The sequence below is a fragment of the Boleophthalmus pectinirostris genome, unplaced genomic scaffold (genome assembly GCF_026225935.1).
Source record: "Boleophthalmus pectinirostris isolate CB_2022bp ecotype Guang Dong unplaced genomic scaffold, ASM2622593v1 HiC_scaffold_19, whole genome shotgun sequence".
Classification (NCBI taxonomy): domain Eukaryota; kingdom Metazoa; phylum Chordata; class Actinopteri; order Gobiiformes; family Gobiidae; genus Boleophthalmus; species Boleophthalmus pectinirostris.
The window spans coordinates 32,366,584-32,382,424 of record NW_026571140.1 but is presented as its reverse complement, the minus strand read 5'-3'; the positions used below and the strand labels follow the sequence as shown (position 1 = coordinate 32,382,424).

Sequence of the window (15,841 nt, the reverse complement as noted above, 5' to 3'; positions counted from 1 at the left end):
ATGCCACAAAGCAAAATGGTAATTAAAGGATTTGCATCATGCCATTCAACAATCTAATTGTTTCATCTAGTTTCAGTACAGAGCAACATGATACTTGCTATAAAATGTTAACAAAATTATTTAATGTAGTTGGGTTCATATGATGGAGAGGCAGTTTCTTGTTAAACATTTGATAATTTCTAGACAGGGAAATACATTTATGAAATGAATGCACTGAATAGCATTTATCTTCAAATAAAGTACATTTTAATATGCTCTAGATCAGACCTGTACAGCTCTCGGTCCACATACGGCGCTTTGGTTGACTCTGACTGCCCCGTTCAATCGAATTTGGAATAAACATATATAGTTTTACCTCATGCTTGGACTTAAGCTGAAATTGCTTTTATTTTAGAAGTTTTTTTAAAATGGCATTTTTTTGTAAGGCAACCTCACTTTTTCATTGCTTAATCATAACATATACTCTTACCAGTCTGACCAGCTTGTCAAAACAATGCTATTTACTGCCCCATGAAAAAAAATAATTGCCCACTCTTGCTCTAGATATTACATTAAGGAAGTAAGAATATTTTTGTTCATTCAGTCATAGAAGATGTGGATGTGAAAGTAGATTTTGGACACTGTGCATTCCAGTAACTTGCTAATCATCCCCAGTTTTCTTTATTATTTGTTAAACTCTTATTATAGATATTTTTGAAGGCACCAGTCTAAAACAAGACACATTAAAGATGCACTATATAACTTTTTCTGAGGTTCAGTTCATCTATCCCCATGATGACAAGCAGGTGACTCCACTCGGCAAAGTTACAGGTCAGATCTGCGGAGATTCGAGTCCACTCACAATAAGAATGTATGTTTTTTCAAAGTATTTTGTTTTTGATCAAATATACACTAGTTGTTAAATTAATACAGAAGTAATTACCTGGCCTGCTTTGAAAAAAAAAAATTACAAAGACAACTACAGGATGCAAAAGGGACTGGTTAGTCAGACAACAGAAGTCAAGACAGATGTTTAATGCCATACTGTGTACCATTCTTGGCATAGCATTCCTACAGCAATAACATCTTAATTGGTGGTTTTCAGATTCTTGAATGTGATGATGGCACACTCCCAGATGGGGGGCAAGAGACAGATTTTTCCTATTCATGAAATATCTAAAAGGTGAATTCACAAATGTTGAACCTCACTGTATTACAACACTTTAAAACTACTCATTTTAGTTGTCCCCCCATCTCTATTTTTAAGAATGTTGGTCTATAGAATGTCCTAATGTCATCTGAAACCCAGAAATGTAGACAGCACGTCAGGTGGCAGACCCTCCATCGTAAATGTTTAGGGTGACCAGACGTCTCTATTTACCCGGGACAGTCTCAGTTTTGAGCCCTGTGTCCCCATCCCAGCAGGTTTATCCAAAACCAGTGATTTTCCCCAGTTTTATACAAGAAATATCCCAGGTGTTCCTATATTTGACCAGTTTTATCTAAAACACTAACTAAACTACATCAGGATAAACTAAGATTAAACCAGGACTACATCAGGTCTAAACCAGGACTATCACAATTTTTGACTAATCTGATCCCTGCTAACATTAAAGAGGAGCATAAATTGTCGTTTGTTTTGCCAAAATACTGATAATCTTGTTTGCAAATGACCATTAAGCAAATAGATGCAGCTTTAGAAATTCCCCAGATTATGACTGACTAGGGGTGTAAGGATATAATATCATCACTGTATGAACCTCATGGTACGATATTTATTGCAATATTGTGGGAAAGCTCATGATATGGTGGGGAGGCTCACGATTAGGAAAGTAACAATATCCAAATCTCTCCATGATATTTTCATGATATACATCTCATGGTATGATATTTATTGTATTATTTTGTTAAGGCTAAGAAAACTTTTAATATGCTACTTTTTCCTTTTAAAATGCCTTCACAAGACTTAATCCAAAGAACTAAGACTTAAAAGTGCTTAGAACTGTTATTTCTTCATGTAGTTTACACTGAAATGGAGCAAAGGATCATGGTCTATGTAGTTCCCTCTGTCTTTTTTGTTTTGTTTTGTTTTGTTTTGTTTTGCTATTGCTGCACCATAACTCTTAATTTAAGCAAAGAGAGTTGTAATTCGATATATTGTGATGGTCCATGATAATATTGTGAGAACTTTGACGATACGATATCACGATATTTCGGTTATTGTTTACATCCCTATGACTGATACGAGAAAGCACAGTCTGACACTCTTTTCACTTTTTTTTTTTTTTTTTTATTTATACCAAACATCCCAACCCAGGTGTGCCCCAGTGTGTCACCGTATAAATGTTACATAGTGGATCTTTAATTATTCGCGTAATGACGTCTTGCCGCTGGGGTGGTTTGGTCCTCGGCGGCCTCGGTTCCAGGTGACTCCCATTTCTCCACAGTGACAGCGGATCGTGCAGAGAGCAGCTCGGGCTGGAGGAGCTCTACCGAAGCGGACACAGCAGCGGTCCGGGCTAGGTACACGGCACCGGGGCACCAGGGCGTCGATCCCTCAGCGCCTTTAGACAATACCGACATCTAAAAATGACAGAATTACCCCGAAAAACCTCCTGACATCGCAGTCAAATGCTTACTCGTCGCGGCGTCGCTAAATGACATGGACGCAGGTGACAATAAGGTAATCTCACATTTTGTTGTTTTTGTTGGGTTTGTGCTTGACGTGATAACAGCGTAAGAAAATTGTTGTTACGTTGTGTTAATCCTGCGTTAAACTGCTTTTTTGATACTTTAATTCAACGCGATTTAAATGTCATTTGCAAAACAAGCCATGCAAACACACGATTGGTTTTGTGTTTTGAAGCTAGCGTTATCCGCTAATTGCAAACGCAGCTTAAAATTGAAAGGTGGTTTTAATTATTGACCATTTTGTGTCGCAGTACCTTCATTTTGAGCCCACGGTTGTTTTTCTTTTGTTGTAGTGTCTGGTTTCAGCCTTTAGTTTGACATGTGTTAATTAAACATGCATGTTTTGCGTTAGCTTGCGGTGCTAACTGAAGCTAGCTGTCACTAATGGACCCTTCTGCTTGACACTTGAATCAGGTGTGAACGAACAGATTTGAGTGATTTTAAGATGTTTTTACTGCTTTGTGTTTGCGTGAAAGGGCTTATCAATGCGACGGTGAGTGCACGTCAGGGTGGCTGTCAACAGAGAAAAGATAGGCATGTTTCGCAAAGACTCGGCGCTGGACAAGCTGGTTCTGCTGCATGTATGGCATTCCTCACGGTGTTACGCACAAAGTGGAGTTTGGTGCCCCGTGCTCTCATTCAACCCATTCAACATGCATGGTCTTGTGGTTATCTTGGCTGGACCCTTGGCCTTTCCAGATGTGAATGAGGTTTCCTGAGAAAAGTGACTAATACCGAGAAAAACATTATTATGAGTGCGTCAAAGCAAGAAGCCTAGAAGCAGTTTGTTGCCTTAGCCTATTTTTAACCTTCTTGTAGCAACAAGAATGAATTAGTGTGTCAAGTGTTGTTATCACTACACACAGTTGGTGAGTAAATAGTTTATATGTCTAATTTAAGTTTGTATGTTTACTAATTAGATCTGAAAGAAGTGAACTGATTAAAAGCAATTTATGAATCATGCCATGTATCAAGAACAGGTTTTAGGATTCAAAGTTGGAATTACTGAAATTAAGATTAGTGTTTTTGATGAAAAACAATTTTGTCTTTAATTATATTCCATCAGGATGTCCTCGAGTGGGATCACGTAAAGGTGCATTGTGTAACTTTTCTGGTGGAAGGTCCATCAGATACTTTTCTCCATAGAGATGTTAATGCTTTGTCTGGAATGTTTCACAGTATGGTACGTAGACTGTATATATGATGGACATAGCTAATGCACTAGCTGCCGTTTTCCTCATAGGAAGGTCCAAAAGTAACTGCTGCAGTGAGACTTGACATTTTGGTCTTAAAATGTTTTCTCCATTAAAAAAATCCTTTGTATAATATAGAACCTGGCTCTAAATTCGTCCCTGTAACTGCTGCATCACAAGCTTCATTTGAGTGCAGCTGAGCACTATCGTTGACGGGACACTCACTTAATCCACTTCTTAATACAGTCTGTGGTCTAGTATTAAACCTTCATGAAGACCAAACCTGGCCAAATTACAGGTCAGATTTGTGGAGAGGCAACCCTACTATGAAATCACCTCTAATGTATGTCGGTAGAGCTGTTTTAATGTCCTGTTGTGGAACATTCCAGAAAGATCAATCTATATATATCTGTAGACAGATTATTTGTTTATCAACACAGCAGATGCACGCGCAGCCTGAGTGCAGGAAGTGCCCTTGTCTGTGCGGTCAACATGAAGTTACAATACTAGTCAGCGCACTAAAACAGTTTATCACCGTGCGATAAAATAAATTATTATGCTAAATGAACATTAGTGAGTGGGATATGTCTTAATGACTCATAGGCGTTAAATGCAGAGCGTGTTAATGATGAAAACAAATGGCTCAAACTTCAGTAGCTGGACATCCACTCATACCTGATCGATTCAACTAGCCCTGCCCCCGAGAGAGCCTGAAATCTGCTGAAATCCTACAAGACACTGACGTTGAAACTTGACCGGGCAGCGGCTCTTTCTGCAGGAGACATGTGCAATAGAACACAAAGTGACATAGTCTGATAATCCCTCTATAGAAACAAGCAGGTGCCAGACCCCCAACCAAAAAGTTACACAGTGCACCTTTAAGGCTTCATCTGGGTCCAGTTTACTAAAAATATTTACAGGCCTTTCGCAATCTAAATTACTAAATAATTCATCAAAAGAATAATTGCTAGATTATCGCTAGGTTTGGTAAATGTAGAGCTTCAAAACCATTTTTACATCAAATATTGTAAAGTGTACAGTTGGTAATAAGGTAGTTGCGAATGTAGTGGTAAATTTGCTTATAATATCTTGTTCAATTACTTCCTTATTCGAATGCATGCAGACTTTCAGAGTAGCATTAGGAAGTAAAAACTGTACAGTGAAAACCCAGTGCTTTGATTCATTTGTGTTGTTTTGATGAGAGGCGCTAGTTTTAGGTGATGGTCGAGGCTGCACAAACAGACTGTGAGATAAGTGGACCACAGTCGCTTCTTTCACACATCTGCATCTGACCTCACTGCCCTCCCACAATCACTGCTATTCAACCACGACATGGGGAGAATTAGACCTGAATAGTCCATACCATGGATTTTGTCATTACAGTAATTCATTCATTCATTCATTAAGGGCAGTGTAACTGATTTTTACTGTCTTAAAAACATAAAAATCAGAATGAGTTCATTTCAAACGATTTGCAGTGGTCCAAAAGTTATTACTCACTTACCTTATGCATTTCAAGCATCCTAATTATTCACCGCAATGAGTCTATAAATGCTTTTCACAGCTTTGAGATACCAGAGTGGAATCACAGAAATTCTAACAACTAGTGGTGTAATGATATCGAAGTCTCACGATACGATATCGTCACAGTATGAACCTCACGGTACGATATCGTGGGAAGGCTCATAATTAGAGATGTAACAATATCCAAATCTCTTGGTATTATATTTTCCCATATACATCTCACAGTACGATATTTATTGCAATATTTTTGGAGGCTAAACTGTTAATATGATACTTTTTTCTCTAAAAATGCCTTCACAAGATTTAATCCAAAGAACTAAGACTCAAAAGTGCTTAGAACTGTTATTTCTTCATGTAGTCTACACTGAATTGGAGCTAAGGATCATGGTCTATATAGTTCCCTTTGTCTGCACCATAACTCTTAATTTAAGCAAAGAGACTTCAATAGTAATTCAATATATTGTGATGGTCCACGATATTATTGTGAGAACTTTGATGATACGATATCACAATATTTCAGTTATTGTTACATCTCTACTAACAACAGCTACTAGTATGCTAACACACACTTCCTGATTACCGCACAATACACTTTTTTCTAATTACATACAGACTGCACACAGATTACTTATTTTATTTTAACCTGAGCCAACCTGAGCAGCTTGAATTCCCAAAGACTCGTTGGTACGATCTTTGTAGAAGTTTTTTAGCGAGAATTCGAGATTTTCTTTAAGTCCATTTCCTTTAACATACCAGCTAGTATATCATTAGTGTATTGAAACTTTGCAGCTCACGTCATCAACATCCCCTGGGTTTGTTTGACTGTAGGCTCTGCTCTGTCTGAAGCTCTGTTACTCAAATTAGACTTTAATCTGATCTTTATTTGAACACAATCTGACCATAAAAGACTGCTTTACAACTACAACAGGCTTATAAAAGTCGCTCTCACATGAAAGTGTAGTCCCAAGCTAACTAGCACAGTTTTTCAGTCAGTCACTCTCACCTTTTTGTTCAAAATCAAACACCTAAAACAACCATGAACACTTATATTAATCACAGATTGCTGGAAATATGTTGTTTAAACCCATTTAGATGTTTTGAGTCGCTAATGTTTGCATATCACCATGGTAACAGATAAACATTCAACCATAGAAATACATAGAAACACCCCCAGTTGGCCGTTACTCAAAAGTATCTTGCCTTGTAGTTTTCAAAGGATAAAGATAACAAACATCCCGTTGTTAAGCAAAGTTTAGCTCTGGACAGTTCTGAGCGTGAACACTGCACATGCTCAGATATTTTTCTACCTCTTCTCTACAGTCTTTTGTCATGAATAAAAGGGAAGAGATAAGCCTGTCACCATAACAAAGTGCCGTTTTTAATATCACTTTAAACAATAATATGTAAACTACTATATCATGATCGCAGTTTCCCTAAAGCAAGATAATGTCTGCAAACCTTTTTCTCATCTGAATGGCCATGTAATAAATAAACAGCAAAAGGAAACTCATGCTTATATTGTTGTTTTATAACTACATGTGCTCATTATAGTCTAGTACAGTCTAGGGATGTAATTATATGATAGTATTATCAAAAGTCTCACAATATCATGTCTCTTTGCTTAAATTGATTTTTATGGTGCAGCAACAGCTTAAAAAAAGCCGCAAAAACTACATAGACCATGATCCTTTGCTCCATTTCAACACAGACAGCATGCAAGAAGTTATTAAGCACTTTTAAATCTTAGTTCTTTGGATGACGACAGAAACAATGGACTATCAAGGCATTAAAAAAAAAAAAAAAAAGTAGTAGTATAGTCGCGATTCAGTTAGTCTCCACAAAATATCGCAATAAATATTGTACCGTGAGATGCATGTCGTGAAAATATTGTATCAAGGGATTTGGATATTGTTACATTTCTAGTACAGTTCAGTCTGGTTTCTGTTGTAGGGAGTATTATACCTCTGATGATGTAGGCCAAGATAACAAGGACTGAAGTGGCAGTAGGTAGGGCTGGGCGATATGGATCAAAAAATATATCTCGATATATTTTGCTATATCTCGATATACGATATATATTTCGATATATGTTCAAGAAAAAATAACCCCCTAAAACTGAAAACTGCAAAAACAAATCTGCCAATTCCACAAGGTCTTTTTTTTAAATTGAAGTGTAAGAGGTCGGCAGTTCATATAGGAACACTTAAGATTACAAAAACCCTAATTACATAAATAATAATTTAACTGTAAAATAAAAGAAATAATACATATTTCCTTCTTTTCATTCATAAATAAAACAACTCAACACAAGCTCATCTTTGCATTAACTCTGTTAACCATCCCATAACCATGAGCTCATTTACCAGAAGAAGCTCAGGATGTTCCTTATTTCAATAGATCCATGTTATTATCCAGCAGTAAGGAGCTCTGAGGTTTCCCACAATTCACTGCAGATCAAAACCAACGTTTCCAAACACTATTGTACAAGTTACACTGAAGCAGATTATTAATAAAAATATTCTGCATAAATAAACTTTACATGACTAAACTTTACAATATATAAAGCATAACGACTCTAGAGCCACATCAGCTCGTTTGCGATAATAATGTGTTTAATGCAGTTTTGCGCACGTGTGTTTACATTTTACAGAAACGAAACTTAAGCGCATGACTCATTTGCATAAACAGCGCACTTCTCACGCAGCTCAGCTCGTTTAGCTTCTTTCGGGCTAAAGGACGCGACTCGGTGGAATGAGGATGTGCTGCTGATATTCTTGTCTGTAAATGGTGGAAAAGGTTCGTGGTGTTTGAAGCTTTTCACTGGCACCAACTTTCGGCGTTCACGACGATAGTGACGAGTGAAGGAGACACGAGCGAACAAAATCAGGGAGGCGGAGGCGCGCGGGCGATGAGAGAGAAGGTAAACAAGCGAAGCGGGGAAATCAGAATTGAATATAAGCATTATATCGATATATACGATATGTCAGAATTCATATCGAGTTTAAAAACTATCTCGATATATTTAAAATATCGATATATCGCCCACCCCTAGCAGTAGGTCACGATAATTTCTATATCAAAAGTTGGAACAATATTTTTTGGGATCAGTATTTATTGTGTGTACATTTTCTTTGCACTACTGGGACTTTTTTGTTTTTTGCCTGTACTATAAGATTTAATTTGTAAAAGGTTGAAAAAATAACTATGGCTCATTAGCGATGCAAACTAAATACTGAAGTGTTTAATTCTGCTTTTTATTTATTGTAGCTCATGATTTTTTTTAACATTATTGTACATTTAGAGTAGTTTTAATAGTTTAAATTTGCTCTTGGGTTTTTGTGTTTTCGTCTATGTTTGCTTCAGCAAAACAGCACACTTCAAAATTTGTCAGTGTGACAGGTCTAGTTAGCAGTAAGTGTCCTAGATAATTGGAATTACTGTAACACTTACAACCAGGAAGCAATTATCGTACATAAGGTCGGAATGGTATGTTTCTGTGTCATGTTCTGAGCCTCTGTAGTAAGACACATTTCCTTATACGAGCAAAACCAATCTTTGAGGCTTGATATTTGAATTTTAACACGGCAATTTCTATAACACGAGACGTGTTGAAATTGAGATGAGATTTTGATATATGTTTTGTTAAATTGTGCCATTCCGGTCACAATTTTTGCTTCACAATTTTGGTTTTATTTAAAGTTGCAGTTTTGCTGTCATTGTAGCACTAGTTCTTGGTATAACAGCTTCTCAAGGCAAATGTTTTATCCAAGGCAAATGTAAAAATATAAGGAAAAAAAATCTACTATTAATTACAATAATTACAACAATAATATTTCATTATTATTATTATCATTATCATTGGTAGTAGTAGTAGTAGTAGTAGTAGTAGTAGTAGTAGTAGTAGTAGTAGTAGTAGTAGTAGTAGTAGTAGTGTCAGTAGTCCCCAATAGTAGATATATGAATATTATATAGATCCCTACTTTAAATCTTTATGACCGACATCAGTTTTATAAGATATATTAGCATATATATTACATACTAATTTTCTCCCAGGTATTTAAGAACTTCCCATCTCTTTTTATACTTTTTTTTCTCTTTGTCTGTTTCAATTGTGTAACCTTCCCAGGTTAAGTACTGATAAATATATTTTTTTAAATAATTAATATTAAGTGAGAATTGTTTTTTTGCTTTAAAAATAAAACGTTTTCCTAGGGTTATAATTAAATTGACAGGATCACTTCTATTTTCAAAATCTCCTAGTAAAGCAGAGGCTAAGTCCAACTTGAAAACCAAACCCAACTCTAAACACATCTTCTCTACCTCACTCCAAAAAGAAGATACGATGTGGCAGTACCAAAACAGATGTTCAGTCGACTCTACTTCCAAACAGCAAAAACGGCATTCATCAGTATCTATCATATTCCAAATTTTTAACATTTTCCTTGTAGGCAGAAAATTGTATATTATTTTGATTTGAAAAAATCTATTTTGTACATCAATATTGGTATTGTAAATTAATTAAAAAATCCACTCCCATGGTAAAGGAGAGTCCTCCCACTTTCTAAATGTATTGTTAATGAGGATATGAATTTATTTGGTTTCTTTTTTTCCTTTCATCCAAATAGATTTTTTTGTTGATGGTTTACACACTGAAAGTTTACAAAACCCTTGATTTATTTGTTGCTTCCATTTCCTTCCCAGAGCTGTAATTATTTGATTATACGAGTAACGCGAACAAAATAATAGATAATTTAGAGATAATTTTCCTTATGTCTCGTGAGATCTGGTGGCACGAGATCTTGTCCCAGCCCTACTATACATGTTCTTCTGCTAATGAGAGTTCGTGCCTCACTGTGATTGGTTGTATCTATCTGTCACTTATTCAGAGCATGGCAGAGGCTGGCCAATAGGAGTACAGCGGCGTGGAAAAGGTTGTTCCGACAAGCACTGATCTGCACTTGTTCAAATTAAAAATTTAAAGACTTAAAGAGGACTGAACTCTGAACAGATAAACTAATATAAGAATCATGTGCATTTCAACATGTTTGTTTTATTGCTCAGAAATACACTGAAAAGCATGCATTTGAACTTTGAGGGGGCTTGCCTCTCCACAGCTCTGGACAGTAACTTAGCCTAGTGGCACCACGTTTTGTATTTAAGGAGACAGTTTAAAGCCATATTGTGGAACATGTCGACAAAGACATGGTGGACCCTCCACCGGAACAGTTACACAGAGCACCTTTTGAATAATTGCAGTTTTTCCGATTTGCAAATTGCGTTTTTGATTTGATTGTGATTAATCTTGCAGAAATAAACAGACGATTAAGTGATTTGCGAGAGCTTGTCAGCGTGTCTATGTCTAGGTTAATTATTACAAATTATTAGAAAATCACAAGCCACAGCCAGTAACCACTGTAACTGTAATTGTTGCAATGAAGTCATCTTCCACAGTTGCCATGATGCAGCAGTGTGTGTCTAATTGGTTTAAACCCTGCCCTGTTGTCCTGCTTTATCCTCTCTCCTCTAATCCTGGGACGGCCCTGTATCAGACAGCAATGCTACTGCTCTCACTGTGCAACTTTAAACCTGCCACTGACTCCACGAACTCCACGGACTCCTGCGGTTTCACAATCCAACACTAAACAGATCAATGCAGAGTAGTGGGAAAACCTGATAGGATAACACCACATTACTGTACTGACAACACAATGAATACAGGAGCCATCTATCTGAGGAGGCATCAACATTCACCACTTTTTTTTTTTTTTTTTGAGATTAACTTGGGTATTTTTAATTGAGATGTCCACAGCTAATGCTTTGTCAGTACAAAAATGGTTTGAATCAGAGTTGTGGGGATTCAGTTTGACAATATAAATATATATCATAAATCCTGACTGAGATTTTTGAGGAAAACTATTGTAAATTCTTTTTTGTTATAATCTATGCACACATACTAGTATACTGCTGAGTTTCAGATGACATCTCCACATTGCACATTCTATAGGCCCATATTTTTAATCCAATGGGTAGCAGCTAAAATAAACGTAGTGATTTCTTCGCTTTAGTCAATAATAGAAATGATCTGGTTCAACATTTGTGCTTTTACCTCTTAGTTATTTCATGACAAAGTACAATCTAATCAATGGGGAAATCTGTCTCTCGCCCTGCTGTGGGAGTATCAAATCTGAAAACCATCTATTCACATCTACCTTGCAATGAAAATGAAATGCTTGCGTGCGTCATGGCTGTGAGGAAATTTAGCTTTAATGCCATATTGTGGGACATTCTAGGGAAAGAACTGATCCATCCTGCATGGAGAAACGCGAGTGATGGACCCTCGACCAGAGTGCACCTTTAACGGCCATCACTGTTTCTTTGTTTGTTACTCCTCCTCCATGTTAATTTTACGACTCATAACCCATAAACTGCTGTCTGAAGCATCTGGACAGCTCCATTAGTCTTTTTATCTCTCTCTAGTGTAACGTTAACCATGAATTAGATTAAATTTTGTTAGAAATACTTTATTATTGCCAAGGAAATTCAATTCAGCCAACACAATGCGTAGACATAATAATAACATAATAACAATAACATCAATTCAATTATAGTGAAGTGTTATACAGCCTTATGTCCAGTTCATCAAACAAACAAGATCATCATCAACACATTTTATACAATTAAAACTTTTTATTGTGCTTTCTATACAAATTATACTATGGGGAATGAATAGCTCCACAGATTTACCATGTTAAACCACTTTTTGTAGGTGCACCGTGAAGCATTGTCCTGACCGACGGCCGTTTTGTTGCTTGTCATTTGAGTCTCAAGAGTCAGGAGTCATAAATATTTGTAGGTCTTAAATGACTTTGAGTCCAATTACGTTAGTTTTAAATGCTGTGATTATCTGGGGCTGTGGGGAGGACAACCTGTGGTCAGTATTAGCATGCAAAACTGAACGCAGTTAAATATAAATCGCAATTTGAATGGACATAATGGACAAATCACACGGATGTCATTTTTTAAGTTCCTCCACAAATGGCTAAATGTGTATGAAAATAAAATGTTCTGCAATTTGATTCTTGTATTAGTTTACTCGTTTATATTTCATTCAGCAATTACAAATGTTTTTCAAATCGTTCAGGCCTACTCGATATAAACAAAAAAAACACACAAAAAGCAATTGATATCAGGGTAAACAGTAGTAGAGATAGACCGATATTTGCACTTTTTTAGCAGCTGTCGGCCTTAAATCTCCAACAGAGGCTGATATTTTGTTTGGCCCAACCAGCAGCATAAATTTGCATTAAGAACATATGCATAAAGCTTTGTTTGAACACTTAAGTGCAAAGAGGGAGCTGCCAAAACGTGTATACACTGCTCCCTGCACAGTTTGCAGTAAAACAAGGTTGTGGATAAGTTTGTACTGAATTCTTATTAGATAATTTTGGGAAGATTACCAAAGTCAGTCATACATATCAGCCGAAAAATACTGGATTCATCGGCCATCGGTTCCTTTGGATTCAGAACAGTCGCTATCGGCATTGGCCATGAAAAAACGCACATCGGTCTGTTTGTAATCAGCAGTTTTGAGAAAACAGCTACACTTGATATAGAGCGAACGCATATTGATTATTCTAACTGTATTTTCGGTCTTTCAAACATATTTTCTGTATAATTTTTGGCAAAAATGTGTTTTTCTGAGTTCTGAGGGGAAACAGTGGAAATGGCCTCTGACAGCAGGAAACAATAGTCATCTGTATGAGACCCACTGACGGTCCATTCATGTCCACATCCAAGAAGAGGCTTTGTGCAGTGAACCCACTCAACTCTGCCCGACCCAAACCCAAACCAGACCAACTGTTTTATTACAAAGACTTCAGCAGTGCCCATGCTTTTGTCTGCGGGCACTTGTTATGATCCACTGACTTTAGATTTGATGCATGTTAAAATGTTGTTCCTCATGAAATAGATGATTACAGAAATTAGTTTTTAATGATATTTCACACTTGCATTTCAGGTATAATATGGAAGTTTTCCACTAAAGGATGCACCTAATTATACTGGCAACTCCTGAATAAAATTTTTAGATTTTAAAGATGCATTATGTACATTTTAGTTTGATGATTGCGCTTGTCTCCATGGCGCTGTGCTTTGCAATGTTTCACAGTATGCTATTAAGTACGTCTGTCTTGCATTATACAATTACAAGTATTCTTTATTGCTTTTTATTGTTCATTATATTGTTAAAATGTGCATTCTTGCTGTGAGGAAATATAACTTTAATGACATAGAGTGGAACATTCTAGGGAAAGAAATGACCTGTCCTGGAAGTCATGAACCCTCCTTCAGAGAGGTTACATAGTGCTTCTTTAAGTGGAGTATGCCGTTGACTAATCTGTTTGTTTGCAACTACTCTTCCATGTAAATTTTATGACTGTAAACATTTAAACAGCTTAAACTGCTGTCTGATGCATCTGGACGGCTCCATTAGTCCTCAATGTCTAACTCACTCTCTCTCTCCCTCCACCTCTTTCTTTCTCTTTCTGTCTTTGTCTCTCTCTCTCTCTCTGTCCTGTCTCTGTCTCTCTTTCTGGCTGTTCTGTCTCTGTCTCCCCCTCTTTGCCTCCCTTTTTCTCTGGCTTTCTGTCTCGCTCTCTCTTTGTCTCTCTCTCGCCTTGTCTCTCTCTCTCTTTGTCTCTCTCTGTCTCTCTCTCTTTCTCTCTTGCTCCCTCTTTGTTTTTCTCTGTCTCTCTCTCCCCCTGTTTCTCTCTCTCTACGTCTCTCTCTCTGTCTCTGTCTCTCCCCCTCTGTCTCTCTACCCCTCTTTCTCCCCCTCTGTCTCTCTTCCTTCTCTCTCCCCCTCTGTCTCTCTCTCTGTCTCCCCCTCTGTCTCTCTCTCTGTCTCCCCCTCTGTCTCTCTCTCTCTTCCTTCTCGCTCTCTCTCTCTGTCTCTCCCTCTCACTGTCTTTCTGTCTCTCTCTCTGTCTCTCCCTCTCTCTCTCACCCTCTGTTTCTCTCTCTCTGTCTCTCTCTCTCTTCCTTCTCGCTCTCTCTCTGTCTCTCCCTCTCACTGTCTTTCTGTCTCTCTCTCTCTCTCTCTCTCTCTCTCTCTCTCTCTGTGTCTCTCTCTCTCTGTCTCCCCCTCTTTCTCTCTGTCTCCTCTCTCTCTCTCTCTCTCTCTCTGGTTCTCTCTCTCTCTGTCTCATCCTCTATCTCTCTCTCTGTCTTCCCCTCTGTCTCTCTCTCTCTCTCTCCCCCTCTGTTTCTCTCTCTCTCTGTCTCTCTCTGTTTCTCTCTGTCTCCCCCACTGTCTCTCTCTCCCCCTTCTCTCTCTCTCTTTCTTTGTCTCTCTCTCTCCCCCTCTGTGTGTCCCTCTGTGTCTCTCTCACTGTCTGACTCTCTGTGTCTCTCTGTGTCTCTCTGTGCCTCTTTGTGCCTCTTTGTGCCTCTTTGTCTCTCTCTCCCGCTCTCTTTATCTGTCTGTCTGTCTCTCTCTCTCTCTCTGTCCCTCCCTCCCCCCTTTCCGTCTCTTCCTTACGTCCTGTGTCCTGTGTTTGACCTGTGCTTTGTAGTACATTGTTTTGAGTGCACTGCTGCTCTACGGGTCATAAATTCAGATCAGTGGAGTCTCACAAAAGTCAGACTTCAGCTGTTTGACGGCCTCAGCCTTTTACCTGAGCTCAATCATTCACTGCTCAGTTCACTCACCTATATTGATATCTTACCTAACCCAGTTTTATACTCTTAGGTAATGTGGAAAATATTTGGCCTTTAGACATTTAGAAGATAAACTCTACAGTGGTGTTTTAGTCGACTAATTACTTTATTTAGATGATAAGGATTTGTAAGGGACAACAAGGTGAGGGTAGGGAGTGCGCTTGCTGAAAGAATTCATCATTTTCAGAATCAAATAAATACATTCAGTCTTTTTTTGGAGTCTTTTGAGTGCAGTGGGTCACATATGATCAGGTCATAGATAGACTGAAAAAAAAAAGTAAAGCTCTGAGATGTGAGCCCTCGTGGAAAAATAGTCAAGCAGATATAAGTGAGTTTGCAATGGTCAGTGGGACTAACACAATTTCTATTTCTCCATGAACAGTGTAATCTTAGTTTTAGTTGCTAATGGACATAATGGTCACATGTTGCGTTGTGTAATTGTGGCGTTTTACTGTGGATTCTGTCGTCATAACTTAATAAAATCCAGCAGGAACTTCCACATCCAGTCTCTGATAAAAAATATGGGGCCTATAAATAGACCCAACCAAAATACGCCTGGGAAAGATTTTCTATTGGATATTAAGTAAAGCTGTAAAATAGAAAAGAATAGCTTTATTAGGTTTAGACTACGTGTTTCCCTAAAACATAGTTACATCATTATATTTTAAGATTTTCCCCTGTTTTTTTTTCCCCTAGTTTTTTAATTTTGTTGAAATGTTCAAATTTTACAGCATATA

At 37.6% G+C, this 15,841-nt stretch overlaps 1 protein-coding gene across 2 annotated transcripts in view; it reads left to right on the top strand.

The window, feature by feature from the left end:
* The first annotated feature begins 2,411 nt into the window (after positions 1-2,411).
* The window catches only part of secisbp2l (SECIS binding protein 2-like), a 40,090-nt gene continuing 26,660 nt past the window's right edge, over positions 2,412-15,841 (top strand). For both annotated transcript variants that reach the window (XM_055154487.1, XM_020938875.2), the window contains exon 1: positions 2,412-2,662. In XM_055154487.1, coding sequence (XP_055010462.1) covers positions 2,642-2,662 — 21 coding nt within the window. In that variant the 5' untranslated portion in view covers positions 2,412-2,641. The remainder of the gene's footprint in view (positions 2,663-15,841) is intronic.